The 20307-nt window shown below is 31.7% G+C and overlaps 1 protein-coding gene across 2 annotated transcripts in view; it reads right to left on the reverse strand.

The window, feature by feature from the left end:
* Positions 1 to 6415: 6415 nt before the first annotated feature.
* LOC108915090 (S-adenosylmethionine decarboxylase proenzyme) overlaps positions 6416 to 20307 on the reverse strand; it is a 33097-nt gene continuing 19205 nt past the window's right edge. Inside the window, exons 5-8 of one of the 2 annotated variants that reach the window (XM_018721049.2) lie at positions 19050 to 19142; positions 16077 to 16118; positions 11761 to 11916; positions 6416 to 7705 (exon numbers count right to left, since the gene is read on the reverse strand). In XM_018721049.2, coding sequence (XP_018576565.1) covers positions 7568 to 7705; positions 11761 to 11916; positions 16077 to 16118; positions 19050 to 19142 — 429 coding nt within the window. In that variant the 3' untranslated portion in view covers positions 6416 to 7567. The remainder of the gene's footprint in view (positions 7706 to 11760; positions 11917 to 16076; positions 16119 to 19049; positions 19143 to 20307) is intronic. The other variant, XM_018721050.2, reaches the window with a different exon arrangement.

Raw genomic sequence — 20307 nt, forward strand, 5'->3', positions numbered from 1 at the left:
AAAACATGCTAGCTTAGATCTTTAAGTAAAAACATGCTATCTCAGTTTGACTAGAAATTTAAATCCGCACATTAAATGATTGAAACCGTGCATTTATAAATAAACTTATATATTTTTCAAAAAGTAAGGTTTATTTAAGATCTGAGCTAGCATGTTTTCCAAGCTTAATTTGAGATAGCATTTTCTCCAACCGAAATTTGAGATAGCATGTTTTCTAACCGCCTTTATTCCATGGCTAGAAATTGGCCTCAATGATTTGAGATCGACGGGGATTATCCCTCTTTATCCTGCCTCATCTCGTGTAGGCCTGGACAGCCTTCGTTGGTGGGCCCCATCCGTCGTTTACCCCGACCGCAAATGCGGACGGTGTAGGCGCTATGTGGGACCTCCTTTTGTCCTGGCTGGGCCCCGCCGGCTAGAGCCCTTTCTTCTGACGCTCTTCTTGCTTCGGCGGCTCGTCTGTGTAAACCCCGGGGGTGGTGTCATGTTTATTTATGTGTGGTATGGTTGCGTAGGGTAGTGCGCGCCATTATTCCATGGCTAGAAATTGGCCTCAATGATTTGGGATCGAGGGGGATTATCCCTCTTTATCCTGCCTCATCTCGTGTAGGCCTGGACAGCCTTCGTAGGTGGGCCCCATCCGTCGTCTATCCCGACCGCAAAAGTGGCCGATGTAGGCGCTTTGTGGGACCTCCTTTTGTCCTGGCTGGGCCCCGCCGGCTAGGGCCCTTTCTTCTGGCGCTCTTCTTGCTTCGTCGGCTCGTCTGTGTAAACCCCGGGGGTGGTGTCATGTTTATGGTTGGGTAGGATAGTGCGGCTATACAGCCTGGGATGCGCTTTCCTAAGGTGGCCCTTAGGCTAGCGCGGGTGGGGATAGGTAAGGGGGGTATGGAGGGTATGTGTGTGTGTGTGTGTGAAACGACACTAATTGTAACAAGATTTCGCAATGTTGCCAATATAAATCGAACAAGAATTTAGTTGATTACCAAATTTTATTGTGTAAATTTAGTTGGTATCAATTGAGTCTCACGAGTTTCTGGTGGAGGCAAAATAACCTCACTTTAAATAAGGTTCATATATTTATTTTTTAATAGTTATGGATTATAAAAAACTTAAGGAAAGTGCCATTCGTTCATATTTTTATTCGTTTTGTTTTTTTACAGCTACATTGATTATAATGAAAGCGTCTCCAACTTACATATCATACATTTTTTATCATTAAAAGAATTGTTTTTTTTTTTGTTTCCACATTGTACTATGTATATTTTGAATATAAGACAAACATAAATATTGTTTATATATATTTTTTTCATTTCCGCATCTACACTCTACGTCTACGTTTATATTTTGTATAATTTTTACCAAATGTTATTGCTTTTGTTTACATACATTGAGGCTTTTCTGTTAACATCAGAAAAATTCATTAGTAAACATTTTGTATAGCAATAAGTCTAGTTTCTGTAAATGAATCTAAATAAAAATCTAACTATTATAAGTCTTAATTTGCATTTAATATTACACTTTTTCTAAAAAAAAATGGAGGGGTGTTATCAGCCAGGGGTTGATTGTTGTGAAATCATTGTCAAACTGCAATTACTGATCCTTCGGATCTATTCATCTGCACTGCCCTCTCATTTTTTTCTTCATCGACCTTTTAATTCCTGATACCGCACAATTGTTGTTTTACCTATATAACCTACCTACCTTTTTATAAGTACATTAACATTTTAGTATATATTAAGAAAATCATTAAGGAATATTGCCACGGTAAAAAAAATATACCTTGTGTATTCTTTCTAACCTAAAAAAATATTTTGGTGTTGATTGAAATATTCTCTCAATATTTCAGTCAACGTTTTTAGTCTTTAATACTTATTGCACCAATTCACTTACCTTTAATAAACCTATTTAGCAAAATAAACTAAACAATATAATACTATTATAACTTGGTAAAAGTTAGTAGTTTAGCAGATGACTTTTTGTAATTTTAAAAACAAACAAACAAACAAACAAACAAACCAACGAACGAACGAACGAACCAACCAACGAACGAACGAACCAACCAACCAACCAACCAACCAACCAACCAAGCAAGCAAGCAAACAAAAAAACAAACCAACAACCAAACAAAACAAACACACACACACACATACACATGTGGCGTGACATTAACGCGAAAAAAACGTTACAAAAATGCCCCTGATCGACGAAAGATGATCGAATCAACACCTCGTGCCCAGTCCCACGTCACCCCGCGGTTTGCGGGAAAAGAATTTAGTGGGGCAAAATAGAAGTCTTCCGGCCTTGCTACAGAGTGCATTTTAACGTATTTACAGCCGCATTTCGAATCCCGCATTTGATTTCGCGGAAAATTCTACAACAAAGGCGTGAAATAGGCACCCGGTCGATAAATATGAGTATTTTCGGCACAGTTTTAAATAAAATATCGTAGCAAATAGGGGAAATAAAAAAGCCGTACCCGCGCGCAATTCGAGGCGATCGGCGACCGTCAGATTTCAGCGGGAGGGCGTGTCGGACTCGTGCGTTTCACACAAAAATTGGGCCGCGCCCCTCGCAGAGCCTGAGGAAAACTTAAAATTCACGGGGAAGGCGTCGAGTGATCGCGTTCTAAATACGACGTTAAAACGCGGGGAGGACGTCACGACGCTTCGCGTCGCGACGGGAGCCGCAGCGCGGCCAGGGGGCGAAGCCTTTGCTATCACAAATCGGCGCTTTTTCGGGGCGATTGTGCGACGCAGACGGAGCTATCGGATTTTAATATACTGGGTCGGAAAGTCCCCATGGTTCATCGGCCGTTACGTGATAGCGATAAAGAAAGTCATAGAAATCCGTGCGATAGAGAAAGATGGCTATAATGAAGGCGTCTAATAGTCACCGCCCATTTCGCCCTTCCACAAATAAGATCCACTTCTTATTTGTGGAAGGGCGAAATGGGCGGTGACTATTAGACGCATTTATTTTAGCCATCTTTCTCTATCGCACGGATTTCTATGACTTAATTTAACGGCCGATGAACCATGGGGACTTTCCGATCCTGTGTATGGATAGTGGATAATACAAACTGTCAATCAATAACAATGTTGTCAAGATCGTACTAAATACTTGTCACTGTCACGACCTACCATATAATGTCCATGACGTCACTGTCACGGCCTAATTAGTGACATTTCGTTACATTACCTATACGCATTTTGGACCGTATCAATGTCCGATATATCAAAATATGTTTTAACTAAATCTGTAAATCCTTACGTAATTAGAAAAAAGGCAGAAATGCCTGAAAAAGGTCTAACAATTACAAGAAGTCTTATTTTCTTAATAAAAAACATTATTTTCGTTTTTTAATATTATCTCACTTATTGTTAGAGATGAACCCAATAAACCCTATATGACTATGCTCGACAGAGAACGTTCTATCCAAATATGTAAAAATATACAGGATGTTCCATTTAACTTAACAAAGTTAACATCCGCGGCCATTTTATTTAGACTTCATTTGTTTTTCTACTAAGTATCATTTTCGAAAAATTTATAAAAAATAGTGCAACTTTTATATTTCACATTTTTTTTATCTCTTAAAACAAAAAAGTTAAAGGGGGGGGTCAAAATATAGTGAATCACTCTGTACAACATAAAGAAAAACAATAAAAATACTTAGATCTAGAAAATGCCAAGATTAAACAAAACAAGACAAAATACGCCAATGATGACAGCAATAACATATCAACAAGATCTCACCTGCATGTATGAGACTATTCTATCCGAGCATGAGCATTGTGACTAAGACGGCTATGGTAAATTTTTACTTTATTTAACCCGCACTTTTCTTATGGGAAGTGGGTTTTGGCCAATTTTTTTGAAAATTCACAGTTTGATTAACATGTAGATCAAAAGTTTCAATGGGCACAAAGCCCCAAATCCACCCCACCCCCCCAAAAACTGCCTCCAAGTAGCGGGGGCATTTAACTGATTTCTGCATGTAAAACAATTTATTTTTTTAATCAACCCAACAACGACCCCAAACAACCACATTTTTGAGTATCAAACTACCCCACTTATTGACCCCGCCCTTAACGAATCAGCCTACGGATTTTCCAGATCTGTATTTTATAGTTGCAAGTATTTTTTGCACGTATATTTGAACGTATATTTTTTGCACATATTTTTCATGCTGAATTCGAATCTGCAATTCAATTTTACGAAATCGGGTCAGGAAAATTGTTATTAACAATTTAATTGTTTATATAGCTGTAGAAAGTTTATTTGTCATTTTATGAAAAAATATTTCAAGGAAGTTATTTATTTTGACAAAATCTAAAAAAAAGTTTGTTTTTTACGAAAAAGTAATATTCAAGCTGTAAGACGCTGTTAAATTTAACACACGTGTATATCTATAGCCATTATACGTATACTCTGTGTTAAACTTTGGTAGCGTTTTAAAGCTAAAACATTGATTTTTCAAAAAAAAAACAATAGTTTTTTTTAAGATTTCAATGAAATAAACAATTTTATTTGAAACTTTTTTTCATAAAACGACAAGTAAACTTTCTACAGTTATATAAACAATTCAATTGTTAATAACAATTTTCATGCTCTTTCGTAAAACCGAGTTGCAGATTCGACTAACCCCAGATACGTAATCAGCAATACGCAAAACCGATTATATCGGTGAGACCAAAACTGTTGGTATTTCAAAAAATCCGTGCTTCTATAAAATACAGTAATCTGGAAAATACGTATGATGATTTGTGGGGGCAGGGTCAAGTGGGGTACTTTGATAGTCAAAAATGTGGTTGTTTGGAGTCGTTGTTGGGTTTATTAAAAAAATAAATCGTTTTACATGCAAATATCAGTTAAATCCCCCCGCCACTTGGTGGCAGTTTTTGGGGGGGAAGGGGTGGATTTGGGGCTTTGTGCCCACTGAGACTTTTGATCTACATGTTAAGAACTATCAACCCGCAAAGTTTCAAAAAAATTGGTCGAAACCCACTTCCCATAAGAAAAATACGAGATCCTTTAGGAATATTTTTTTATATCGTTTTTTGTAAGTTTGAAGCACATTCATTTTTATAGTATCTATATGTAAATAGTACACAAGGGTTAGATTTGGGCTGTACAATTTCAACTATGACAATTTGTTGCGGGTTGCCTAAATATGTGGTGTCACACAAAAAGTCTATTATTATGATTTCTAACTTCTAGGTTAGTATATCTAGATCTAGCTTTCCTGATATAAATTGGTTGTTTGCTTACTTCATTCGTATTTATCATGCTACATTCACTTCGGGACACTACGTACCGTTAAAAACTATAAGTAATTTCTACTATTACAAATTTTGTCAATTTTCCCGTATGAGTTCCTGCTCCTTGATTAGTTATTAACGATAACAGTAAAAGGTTGCTCATGCGAGTAGTCCCACTCAGATCCGAGTGTGTACTAATAAATCTAAATGCCGTTTTAGAAATGCCATAGAATAAGTGTAATAACAGAGTGCTAATTCCGTGGCTATAATAAATTTATAAATTTAAAAAATACAACCGGGAATTTTTAAAACGTAGTAATAATTGAAATGGATCAATGTGCCAATTGTAGCAAACGGTCTGTTGGTCATAAATGCTCTAACCTATGCGATGGTATCATTTTATAGAAAACAGTTATAATTTTAAAACAAAATGTTGCTAAATTATTTTTGACGTTTTCTTGATAAAACATCTGAAAATAATAGATGTTGTTTTATTATCTTTTTTCCATATTTTCTGCATCTTGTTGCCTACTAAACTGATATGCCTATGGATTTTCAATCCTCACACAATTTATTCCTCCATACTAGTCCAAGAGCTAGCGATGAGTCACTCTCCATAATTTCGACCGTGAAGTATTAGGTAATTCTTCTCCAACTTATTTTTAAAAAATTTAATATTTCAAATATTTCTAGAAGCCTTTGCGTCGTGGCAAACACAAACATTCATCACACTTTTATCAAAGTCACTATGTTTTAAGGATTTCAATTGGCCTTCACTACATTTAAAAACAAGCTGGATACATGGTGATGATTTGGAGACTACAAAAATTATAGTGTCCATATGACCTAATATAAGTTTAATACATATGCGTTTTTTTGACGTCGAAATTGATATTAGCGATAGCCGTGTACTGCATTAATAAAAACAGCAGTATCAGTTTTTTTAGCCTACATTCTAAAAAAAATATTTAAATCCGCATGTATCACATTTAAGAGCGACACCCTGTATACATATCACAAAAATATGAGATTTACCAAATTTATATAAAAAGTATGCTTTTATGTAAAACACAATCACGGACCATCCTTAATTATATCACAGTATGTTTTCCTAAAAATTGAGAAAAAATAAACTAATTTAGTCACTGAATTCATGTTTATTAATTTTTAAATTGTTCGAAACATCAACATTATGTAAATATATTTCTATATGTTTAAACTAAACTACATTCCGAGATAATATATGGAAAATTTGCTATAATATATTATAAACGATAAATTTCTACAATGAAATCGACTGAAAAGTAGATTTATATATTCATATAAAAAAGATATAGACTCTTTATTAAATTTACCAAAAAACAGAACAAAAAATAAGCTACTAGTTTGTACAAGAGAAATACCTCCGGTTTTTATGTATAACGGGTAATACTAGAGCTTATTTTTTACAATAAATGGACCTATTCCAACCCTGATATAGAAACTACACAAATAAAATATTAGATAGAAATTCTTTTCAAAGGCCCTTTTTTACATTAAAATGACACATAGTGCAAATATGCACTCTACTTGAAAATCAGAAACAAATCGAGTAAAACCTTTAAAGGAGTAGAACATAGTGTAATTGGGGATAATTAGAACTATATATGTCTTTCCTAACCCTCATAGGTTGAAGGCAAATAACATATAAGTCCACTATGCACTACTTACTTTAAAAGTTTTTTCAGTAACTCTCACGATATTTTATTGCGCCACCAGGAAAACAAAACCAGTGGCGACTCGAAATCGGTGAATGTGAAAACAGGAGCGAACAACGTAAAATAAATGTAAAAAAATGAGAAAGGACTGAACTGAGGCTTAGATTGTTTATTATGTGAATTACTGAAGTAACAATCATGATTCTTCATATTAAATTTGTATTGTGAATATACTTTAATGACCATAAGCAAAATATCGCAATAAACAAATAAACTTGATAAAAACTCTTTCGGTAAAATATTTTTTTGTGCCTCTTCGAAATTGTTCAACAAAATATTTGATTCCAAAAAACCATGCAAATAAAGGATTCGTTTTAATAGGACATAAGGGTCCGAGGTTAAAAGAAATTTATCAATCGCATAAATAATACTTTTAATTGGTGAAGAAGATATGGATACGATTGAAGATGTAGCAGGTGACTTATTTAAAACGAAATTTAAAGGAAAAGGAATGGGATTATATGATGACATTGGATTTGAGGTTAAGAACAATGAAAGGAAGAATGATTTGTTAGCTGCGACATCACGCAGCTTGACCGGACACCCTCAGCTTGGGAATTTACAGTAAAATGCATAGATCAGATCGTAGTTTTTGAAGTTACACTGCTGAACATCGCGACGCTGCCACTTGCCAAACTGATCCAGGAATAGTAGCTCTTTTGATGTGTCTTTTGTTGGAGAAACCTAAAAAATAACGTGAATGTAGAATATTTAATATATCAAATATACAATAAATAGCTGAAACAGCTGCGACTTTTACAATAAGTTGTCATATAGAAATGTTTTAGGCATGCCATATGAATATTGTCGAATGAGATTGCATGGTTATTTTGCATCATATTGTGAACAAAAATTTTTTTCTACAAATGTCTGTAACATTTATTTTAGTAAAATAGATTAACATATTTTGGCTATTATCAATATCGTATTTGTTTATCAGTACAATATTATGTACCTACATAATATGTGTAATTTTTATTTACTCAAAAGAATGTCATTTTGAAATCAAAATAGTGTAAAATGTGGGACTCGTGATAGATTATTTGTTAGTTCTTGGAACGGTTGGGTCAACTGGTCAGCTCAGTCAACAATAACTATTAAAAAGTTAAAGGTTTTCAATTAGGTTTAGTGTCACCATAAAGTCATTGAGAAACTGATGCCTCTTGTCAATGGGAGTAATAAATTTGCAAAGCTCGACCATCGCAGTCCTTCGGAGAAGGCCTCATGAAATCTAGCAATGATTTTGAACAACTAGACTTAAATCATCGGGGCCATGTGTTGGGCATCGACTAACTGCGTCGGTTTAGCCCATGGTGAAAAAATCGTAAAACTTGTCAAGTCGTTAGTGGATGTCTAGTAGTTGAATACAAAAAAACATGAGTTACATTTTTCCTGTAGGCATTAAAAACTTTGCAATGAACTAATTTGCACTAATTATATGCCACAAACAACAACTGTTTACAATAGTAACTGATGCCTCTTGTCAATGGGAGTAATAAATTTGCAAAGCTCGACCATCGCAGTCCTTCGGAGAAGGCCTCATGAAATCTAGCAATGATTTTGAACAACTAGACTTAAATCATCGGGGCCATGTGTTGGGCATCGACTAACTGCATCGGTTTAGCCCATGGTGAAAAAATCGTAAAACTTGTCAAGTCGTTAGTGGATGTCTAGTAGTTGAATACAAAAAAACATGAGTTACATTTTTCCTGTAGGCATTAAAAACTTTGCAATGAATTAATTTGCACTAATTATATGCCACAAACAACAACTTTTGCTAATAATAAAAAACTGGATTTAAAACTAGATAAGTGTGATATATTTGCTGTATAAAAAAAGACAGCATAATGTTTAAATCACACTGTTAAGTCTATAGAAAATGTTTAACGTGCCAAAAAAATATACAAGCAAGGTACCTTAAAATTTATTTTTATTTATGTGTAAAACAGAGCCTTCATAAATGATTACGTGACCAGTAATTTTGTTTGACACAGTAATTTATTTCCTTATTTTATCTCGAGCGTAGACACAACGGTTTGTCATTGTTCATTGTAAAGGAATCATTAATATTATTGACACTAAAATTTAGAGACTTTTAGTTGACAGTACCAGTAGTGCAATGTAAATAAATTAATGGACTGAAGAGCTGTAAGTAAATAAACAAATCTGCTGTATTTCAGAGAGCATAGAAAATTCTACCTGTTACCTATTTATATATTACCATTTTATTTTATATAAACACTACCGTAAGTGTTTATATAAAATACATCTGGAATAGATAATTCATCATTTTTAGGAAAAGGCCTTATCCACGATATTTTGGAGAATGCCATACTTCTGACATGGATAGTCCAAAAAGATCAAGAAAAAAATTGGAGTATTTGTAAGAAAAAAATAAAAATGCAAACAAAAAAGATCCGAAGTCTGCAGCAGGCAGAGTCGTCTAAAAGCCAGAATTTGTAGCCTTAATTCTCTTCTGAAATTTTTGAAAAAGAAATATGACAACAGAAACTGCTCAATGTATCATTCATGTAAGTTGAAAAAATATGTAATTTTAGGAATCAGCACCTGGAATAGTAGGTGAAATCTGTCAAAGATCAAGAAAATGACAACCTCATAAAAAGTATTCAACTGAGCTTAGGTCGTTTGCCTTAACGTTAAGCTTTTATTCAACAGATGCTTATAATTATGCAGGAAGTTTTAACATGGCTTTGCCACATACAAAAACAATTTCTAAGTGGTACAGATCTATAGATGGAACACCCGGATTTACAAATGAAGCATTGGCTGCTATTAAAATGAAAGTAAGAGAAACAAACAGTGAAATTTTGGGCAATTTGGTATTTGACGAAACGTCTATAATGCAAAGTGTTGAGTGGAATGGGAAACGATTCACTAGATATGTTGATGTCGGCACTGAAGTATATGGGGATAATATTCCAAAAGCTACGGAAACTCTTGTTTTTATGGTTGTAGCTATAAATAGTCAATCGAAAATACCTGTTGGTACTTCTTGACAAACGGTTTAAGTGGTGGAGAAAAAGCGAATTTGTTAAAAAATGTTTAGAATTTTTAAGTGAATTAGGTATCAAAATAGTTTTTGATGGTGCTCCTTCAAATATCAAATTACAGCCATAAATGTTAATGTTAATATTAATAAGTAGGTAGATTGTAAGTTTGTAGCATTTTAGGTTATTTGTTGACTTATTACTGTTTCAAATCGGTTTTCTAATAAAAACTAGAAAAATAAACCAAACATTTGTCTTTTTATAATTTCTATAAGTCACTAGTGGGTTATAAATCATAACTTACTAGTGACTTATGACTTATAACTCACTACTGACTTATAAGCCACATTATTCCTTTAAAACTAAAGGAATTATAGTATCATTATATACAAGTGTTGGATAAAAGCATTTAATTAATCAGTCAAAATAATTTGAGTAGGTATAGAAAAAACAGTTTATTAATTTTATTTCAATTTTTACTGTCTCATTATATCACCAATATGTAAAAATTATTTATAAAATGAGTAATCCTTTCAAATGTGTATTGGTATTTTGTAAATTTTAATATTTCGCCTTTATTGACAGTACGCCACTGCCGTTGTGTCTCATTGTTTACATTTGACACTATCTATCTTTATTTATTAGGTAGTTCTCTGTTTAGATGTTTGCTACAGTTAAAACACATGTATAAGAATACACAAAGCTCCTTCTAGTGGTTAGAATTCGTTGGTTCACGTAAAGGTGGCGCTGATGTAAATAAGTAGAGCAGGGGTCGGCAAGTAATTTTAGGTGGAGTCCAGATACCTTAGAAATTTTTTAACGAGGTCCAGAAAAAATTCTTATTCCTTACTAATTTTTTGTTTTAATTTGCACTCACAAAATAATATATGAAATACAATAGACAGGCATATTTATATTTAAAAAATCAATGGGAGAAATTACATTTGCGGGCTTGAGCCAATTTTTTTAAGTAACCTACTACTATACAGAAAAATTTGTTTTAAATAATTTGAGTAATTATACTTTAAAAAAATGTTTTGACGGTCCAGTTTTTACCTTCCGCGGATCTGGACCGTGGTCCGCCAGTAGCCGACTGCTGAAGTAGAGTATGAAAAAGACGATCGATGTTGAAAGCGCTACTTCGTTACTAAACTCTCCAGAGCATCAGCATTACAACAGCGACTCCTTAAACTTTAATTTTAATAAAACGGGATCCAAATTTGTATGCGTGGCCCATAATAGTCTCATACGTTTTGTTACGTTGCTAGCAATATTAATATTGACTGTCAGTAAAAAAAATAAATTGAATTGGTGCAGGACAAATTTTGCCTGTTTATCACAATCATAAACCTATATGAGCATTTGTAAGTTTGTAACATGTCTCAATTTTATTGCACAATAATAAGTTCCCGCCTGGTTGGAGATCTACCCGATACGAGTCACATCAAATAATTTTTTAACTATTTTCCACTAATTGCTTTTGTATTAATTCCTTTTAAAGATTCATTAGGTTATGACCTGTGATAATATCTTACGTCACTAGACGTGATATTAATTCATTATTAACAACAACACATAGTAACAGCTAAGATTAATATTAAATCCAGTGAATGCCACTGATATCTAATAGTCAATAGCTATAATATAAATACATGCATTTAAAAACATATTTTTCATGAAAAAAGATTTGAATCCCAAGGACTAATATAGAATAATCGGAAAATAAAATACCTGATTGGCGAAGATGGTAACAGTGAATTTTCCGGGGTTAAAGGTGTCCAGTACTTTGTTGATGATTTCTCTATAAGAACTAGAAGGAATATTTGTCTCAAAACTAACATACGAAAATTCAGGTTCTGGTGTGATATGGATCGTCATGTAACAGCCCTGACAAAAATAAAAGAAATCGTTATTAACAGAGGTACACAGTAAGCATATAGATTGTTAAAATTATATTGTTATATTAACAGTAAACAAATGCAAAAATGAATATGTGTAAGCAAACACTTTTAATGTGAATGGTCTACAAAAAATAATAGCAACAGTGTGACTTCTAAAAGAATGTCATAGTAAATTAGGATTATACATGGTGCTACCGTTTTACTTCATTTTTATAGAAATATATTTTAAATGAAGTTAAAAACTGTTTAGAAGTTAATAAGAAGTTACAATTTATTAAACGCTTAATAAATTTTGGTGATTCAGTGGATTCATTGGTAATAATAATTTATGAATAGGTATACTGCTAATGTGACAGTCAGTTCCTAATAAAAGTTTGTTTAGTCAAGTGTATCATCAAAAAGGAGCAGTAACGTACAAGTGTTCTATTTCACTTGAAAGAAAAATTATCCTTTATTTTATTTTGGTCAAGATAATTTTGATCACTGTTAAAAATTGGTCCTTACAGATAACATTCTGGAGTAAATCCAATGCAAAAATGATTGCACTATATTGTCAAGTCAATAAATAGTGCAATTAAGTAGTTAAAAAAATGTCCTATTACTGCAAAAATTTGTTTTTAATTAGTATAATTAGTTATGTTCTAAAATTGAGTAACAAGAAAACTTTGAATTAAATTAGCGATAAGCCTTAATTTAAATAGAGTGATAACCCAGATTATATTAAGTTTATTCTGTTCTATAAGTTAATAATTCAAAAGATGCCTGAAAACAATGACGTAATATGTATCTTATACGACAGAAAAGATTTATAATTTCATATTTAATATGTATTTCATTTCCACAGTACAAATAGAATACTAATATTGGTGATTTGAAACAAAAATATTCTTATTATAAGTCTCACTAATTTTCATGTAATTTTATAGATTTTTAATGTAGTATTTAGAAGGGATATCATTTTAGGAAATTTCATTTTCGATTTGACAACCAAATTTGACAGTCCAAATTAAAATGGCAAGTAATTTGAACACTTGAAAAATTTTTGAATATGCGTATTTGGACAGGTTATTTAAATTTTTGGTAAAAAATAATATACTCTCGGAGCATCAACAAATAATTGAATTTTTTGACGCAGGAGACAGCCCAGTTGCAATATTATGCGACTTGAGCTGAGCTTTCGACTGCGTCAACCATAATAAATTGTTTAGGATTCTTGAAAACTATGGAGTAGCCATGGCAATTTCTGACAAGAATCATGACGTTTTGATGCTAAGGTGTTCTGATGTTTTAAATAATATTGTGAGCTATCTTAATAGTTATAACCTCTTTTTTAATGCTGAGAAAACTAATTTATTACAAATTCATAATTACCTAAAAAAAAGTAGGGAATATTACGATTAAAATTAATAATACTTTTTTGTCTCCTTCACATGACGCAATACGATTATAAGGCCTTCATATCGACGAAAATTTGCATAGGAAGCATCACTGCGATAAGTTAATTAGTAGCTTAAATAAATTATAATTTCTTTTTATAAATTTAGGCACGGTATTAACACAAAATTAACTTTTAAATATACATTTTGCAAAAGTTGATTCAATTTTAAGGTATGGTATATGTTCCTGGGCTGATTCGGCTTCTAGTACTACAGTGTTTATTGCAAAAAAAAGGAATATTAGGCATCTTCTATGGAATCATGTAGACCTTTTTTAGGAAACATGAAATTTTGGCGGTAACATCGTTGTATATTTATGAATTATGTATTTATGTAATTTAACAATGTGCGCTCATTTGTATTAAATGAAGATATTCACAGTTATAATAAATGTCATAAACATGACTTTTATCATCATTTCATCAGTAAAGTTTAATAAACCAAAAAATCTCCAAATTACATCGGGCTACAAATATTTAATCGTCTTCCAGATCATTTAAAGTCAGTACAAAATATTAAAAAGTTCAAAAAGAAATTAAAAACTTATCTAATAGATAAGGCTTTTTATTCACTGTCAGAGAACATGTAATTTTATGTGTCTATATGCATCAATGTCTGAAATGTCCCAAATTATTAATATTTTATTATGTACCTACTTTAAAAATAAGTTTTTTTTACAGTTTTTATTTTTTATGTATATATATATTACATTATATTTTTAATGCGTGTATGTTTTGCTCTCTGAATACAGTTAAACCAGTAATTACTTTTAATTGACTATTCCTATACAATGTATATTGTAAAAATGGAAAATAAAAATAATAAAAATAAAAATNGTAGTAGTAGTAGTAGTAGTAGTAGTAGTAGTAGTAGTAGTAGTAGTAGTAGTAGTAGTAGTAGTAGTAGTAGTAGTAGTAGTAGTAGTAGTAGTAGTAGTAGTAGTAGTAGTAGTAGTAGTAGTAGTAGTAGTAGTAGTAGTAGTAGTAGTAGTAGTAGTAGTAGTAGTAGTAGTAGTAGTAGTAGTAGTAGTAGTAGTAGTAGTAGTAGTAGTAGTAGTAGTAGTAGTAGTAGTAGTAGTAGTAGTAGTAGTAGTAGTAGTAGTAGTAGTAGTAGTAGTAGTAGTAGTAGTAGTAGTAGTAGTAGTAGTAGTAGTAGTAGTAGTAGTAGTAGTAGTAGTAGTAGTAGTAGTAGTAGTAGTAGTAGTAGTAGTAGTAGTAGTAGTAGTAGTAGTAGTAGTAGTAGTAGTAGTAGTAGTAGTAGTAGTAGTAGTAGTAGTAGTAGTAGTAGTAGTAGTAGTAGTAGTAGTAGTAGTAGTAGTAGTAGTAGTAGTAGTAGTAGTAGTAGTAGTAGTAGTAGTAGTAGTAGTAGTAGTAGTAGTAGTAGTAGTAGTAGTAGTAGTAGTAGTAGTAGTAGTAGTAGTAGTAGTAGTAGTAGTAGTAGTAGTAGTAGTAGTAGTAGTAGTAGTAGTAGTAGTAGTAGTAGTAGTAGTAGTAGTAGTAGTAGTAGTAGTAGTAGTAGTAGTAGTAGTAGTAGTAGTAGTAGTAGTAGTAGTAGTAGTAGTAGTAGTAGTAGTAGTAGTAGTAGTAGTAGTAGTAGTAGTAGTAGTAGTAGTAGTAGTAGTAGTAGTAGTAGTAGTAGTAGTAGTAGTAGTAGTAGTAGTAGTAGTAGTAGTAGTAGTAGTAGTAGTAGTAGTAGTAGTAGTAGTAGTAGTAGTAGTAGTAGTAGTAGTAGTAGTAGTAGTAGTAGTAGTAGTAGTAGTAGTAGTAGTAGTAGTAGTAGTAGTAGTAGTAGTAGTAGTAGTAGTAGTAGTAGTAGTAGTAGTAGTAGTAGTAGTAGTAGTAGTAGTAGTAGTAGTAGTAGTAGTAGTAGTAGTAGTAGTAGTAGTAGTAGTAGTAGTAGTAGTAGTAGTAGTAGTAGTAGTAGTAGTAGTAGTAGTAGTAGTAGTAGTAGTAGTAGTAGTAGTAGTAGTAGTAGTAGTAGTAGTAGTAGTAGTAGTAGTAGTAGTAGTAGTAGTAGTAGTAGTAGTAGTTTATTTTCCATTATATATTATTATATTATTATAGGTACCTTCCAGATGCTCATTAATTTTTTTTTTTCGTTTATTTAAAATTCGAAATACATTAAGATTCTTTTCGTTAACTGTTTATTTTTCCCGATCCCTCAGCACTCTGCTATGAACTGTTCTTTAGATATAGGTGACATTCTTTCTTAAAACTAGCATGTACATATATGCATTAGGGTGGCCAAAAAAAAAAACAAATATTTTTTTCGTGTCTTGTGAAAATATGTTAGTTTATCATGTTTTAAGAGCTCCCTCAAAAAATCAGCTTAAAAATAATTTTTTTAGAGGGCGATCAAGATTTTTAAAAATTCCCAAAATCGTAAAAAATCTAATTTAAAAAAAAATTTTTTTCTCGTTATTCTATCATTTTCTAGGTTGAAAAAAATCTCGATTCTGGAAATAAATCGATATTTTAATTTCACTCAATTTCACTAAAGGTCACTCATAATTATTTTAACTTTAACTACAACATATTTTCACAAGACCAAAAAAAAATCGTTTTCTTTGGGCATATACATTTTTTTAGATACACATCACCTTATAATTGGTACAAATAATTCTGTGACAATGCCATTATTAAACTCATATATCCGGAGATTTTAATATTTGACTTGCCATTTAAACAAATCTATCAAAATAAATGCCTACCTTACTCTGCTCATATTGGCCCACAAGTGCACACAGGTATATCTGCAAATTAATTTTACTTGAATGAGCAGAAACATCGTGAAATTTTGTTTTAACTAATAATTAACGATACTGCAATATATATATTTGTTCATAGAAGAAAATACTTTAAGTAAGCCCGATTAATTCTTACATATAAATTTTATTAACGTTTTATACATGGTGATTTTATGTTGTAATGTATTTTGTTCTAAATTTGTCATATACTTTTGTAAATAAACTTATTATTATTATATTATATAAAAGAAAAAAAAATATTTTTTTTCAATTTACAATAAACCATTTTTTCCACATACACTTTTTTATTTCAATATGGATAGGATTTATAACTTGTATTTGATACTTGATATATTTTTAGTTGTGAAATAACATAACTTACTACCCTTGACCCTCGATAGCACCATGTATTAATAAAGGTAACACAATAATTGGTAATATCAGTAGGTTATAACTATATAAGCTATAAGGTAGAAGTATGCCACTGAAAAATTGAACTTTGTTTACCTCATCAGTCTTAACATCTAGGGATTTAAAATTTGCATTAAACATTTTTTTTTTTACTTTTAAAGCTAATATTACTTACATCTGATACTTCTGTATTTATCTGTTAAGACATGCAATAAAAAAAATACAAAATTAGAAACGGTCTAATCTTCCACAGACAATGTCTCCAGGAATTACTGCCCGGAGAACAATTTTTTTATTTTGAGAAGAATCATAAAATTGTTTGATTGTCAAAATAACCATATTAATATAGACAAAATTTAAATTTTGAGAAACAAGGTGTTCAGAAAATAAGAAAATGTGAAGTTGAAGGGAGAAGTGGCTTTATTTTTAATGTTGCAAAACATATCTACAAAAAATAAAGAAATTTAAATAGATACATTGCGTTGGTCACCCAAGACGTATACTGATTTTTCATGAAGCCAAGCTCAGTCTGGCTTGCTACAATTTGCAATTAAAAAAAAAGAAAACAAATTTCCCCATTATAATTAGTAATTTTATACGCAAGAATAGATATTCGAAACAAAATTGAAAAATGATTCAATCGTCTTCACCACCGATTCATACACAATTCCAACTTTTTCAAATTCTCTATAACAATTTTGTATTTCATCCAGTGAAATGTTGGCAATATTTACCATTTTTAATTTTGGTTTTCAATAAGTCCACGTTTATCATTTCAAATATTACCATAAATAACTACCCATAATAATTAAATCAGGACACCAAGTGGATAACAAAAAATATTTTATTTTACAGAAATGCCATTATGCGAAGGGACACGTAGATTTTTATTTTTAACATGATGTTGCCCTTTTCATTCAACTCCTCTCATTTGTAATTAGTTCAATAACATACTACTGATCCTTGGCCACTTCAGAATCCCAATTTTGACCAATATTGTTTAGTTTAATTATGGGCATATTTGAATCAATAAGTGTATGAAGATGCTGACTGTGGAAATAATGTGGAATTATTGTTTGAATAATTTTGTTTCCAATGCTTATTAAAAATAAAATTATTAATACGAAACTCAAAATTAAAATTTCTTTCTATTGTACCAGGTGTCCCGAAATTAATGCAACCAAATTTGGCCACAAATTTAGTAGACCCGTATTTTTTTCCAAGTGGAGTTACAGCCCTCTGAAATCTGCCCTTAAGAATAATCCTTTTTTTATATCTCAGAACCTTGTACCAGAATCACTAAATTTGATACACAGGTGTTTTATTATATGTGGAATCTGATAGTGATATGCTTTTTGGATGAGTACCCCCCAACATATTTTTGTGGGCTCCTTTGTCTTTGGAGTCAAAAAAATTTGTTCGCATATTTGAACGTCGTTTGTTAACACCCTATCAGGAAGGAAATATCTGAATTTAATTGACGAATACTCATTGACAATATCGATTCCCGATTAATTGTCGGGTTAGAATCTTCATTAGATGGCATTATTGGACCACATTTCTTACTCCTCTTAACACAGAAATTTAATAAAAGCTGTTATTAAAGTTTCAAATTCTTTTTGTGAAGTTTTCATTAACAATTTGATACTTAAAATTAAATTTAATTAGAATTTAATACAAATCATGATATATACATTCGATCACATTTTACCATTTTTCTCGAAAACATTGCGTATTACGAAAAAAACATCAAGAGACAAAACAGATTCCAAATTCAATGGCTTTCTAGACGACTAATAATTTTTAAGAAATTCAAATATGCGACCAAATTTTTTTGGTTTCAGACAAGGGGGCCCAAGAAAATGTGTCTAAAGGGGGGTTCCCCGCCAAAAAGCATAGCACTATCAGATTCAACATGTCATAAAACCCCTGTGTACCAAAATTAATGATTTTCGTACAACGGGGTTCTGATATAAAAAAAGACTATTCTTAGGGGTGGATTATCAAGGGGCTGTAACTCTGAGAGAGGGGGCCAATTGGCAAAAACAAGAAATACGAGTCGCCTAAATGTGACTTAAGAATCTGTGACCAAATTTTGTTGCATTAGTTTCGGGACACCCTGTATAAATGTAAACAACTTAAACTTTCTTTTTTGGAAAAATTAAAAACAGTTGGTTCTGCATTTTTTGAACACCCTGCATATCAAAACTTAAAATCAATTTTAAAACAGATAGACAGTGATCCGTGGGTACACTTTATACTGAATTGAAACGATTTTTTAAAAATATATTCCTTCCGCCGCAATTCAGAAACTCGTTTGTAATGATTGAAATAGATAATTGACAGACTGCGACTGTATTCGACACATATTGCTTTGATTTTTGATTAATCAGTAACATATCATTCGATTAGATTGGATCAAACAAAAACACACTAACAATTGCTATTACATTATTGAAGCATATGAATATATTTCATTAACACAATTATAAGATAATAAAACATGTGCATGCATATTAAACTTACATTTTTAGTCACTCCATTCATAGAGTACCCGCATGGTTCAAAAAGGAAGTCATCAATAATCATGTTAGGTATTATTTTATCTATTCCTGCTTTCTGAAAATATGCAGAATATCAAATTAAAGTGTTTATTATTACTTATTTATGTTAAAATATGTTTGCGCGTGACAATTTTAATGGATTTAAAAAAAGCTTGTTCCAAAATATTGTACTTTTAGACCATTATCGAACTGGAATGCCAATTTGAATATTTAAGGCAGTGCATCCAATCAGAATATATTTACTAAATTTAAATGTAATCAAATGCATTCTGATTGGTTGCGCTGTTGGTTGCACACTACCACGATCGCCCATGTGGCATCCTAGTGCCCTACGAATATTAGTTCACAGCAAGAAAAAGTACTTTAATTTTTTTTATTGGATTACACAAGGTGTTTTCTAAATCCGTCCCATAACTTCAGAGAATTGTCTTACAATTAGATCATTTTAGATCAAATAGCCTTGCACTTTTACATTGCGAATTTATTCTTGAATTCATTAAGTCGCTTCGTGAAGAAATTGGACCAGTGTAATGCACCAAATCTGCTGTTAAATAATTTCATAAATTTATTCATGAAGTTCTCCACGAATTAGAACATGTTCCAATTTTTGTAAATTTCTGTGAATTTCAGAAGTACCAACCCAACAAATCTTCAGCCTCAGATCAGTAATGAGGTTATGTTATTGGCATATGTAAATAATTGTATGACATCGTACTACTTTTGTATTGTTTTTACAAAAACTAATATTTATAGACAGTGTCAAAACGGTACCGCTGTTGTACCATTACATACATGTGAAAAGGTAAGACATTTTTTTAATGAAATTTGAAATTTATTTGCTACTTTGTTTTGTTGGTAGAACTGATTTGTGTATCAAAAAAATTCACGAAGACTGTACCAGTGTAAAACCAAAGCCTTTATGAATAAATTCGTGAATTAATTCATGAAGAACTTTATGAATTTAATTATGAATAAATTGTCACTGTAAAACAGCTGTTAATAATTCAAGAGTCTACAGCCACTGTAGAGGATGGGAGAAATATAAATTATAGGTAGAAATAGGTACAGTGAATTAATTTTTTTTTAGAAATATTTTTAATAAAACTTTTAAGAAAAACATAAAAAATATAAATAACTAAAAAAATAAAGAAATTCAAGGAAAATTAGGTAAAACAATAATCTCGGATTTTTTGAAAATTTGTCAACCATTTTATTAATAA

Source organism: Anoplophora glabripennis, unplaced genomic scaffold (genome assembly GCF_000390285.2).
Source record: "Anoplophora glabripennis isolate ALB-LARVAE unplaced genomic scaffold, Agla_2.0 scaffold963, whole genome shotgun sequence".
Classification (NCBI taxonomy): domain Eukaryota; kingdom Metazoa; phylum Arthropoda; class Insecta; order Coleoptera; family Cerambycidae; genus Anoplophora; species Anoplophora glabripennis.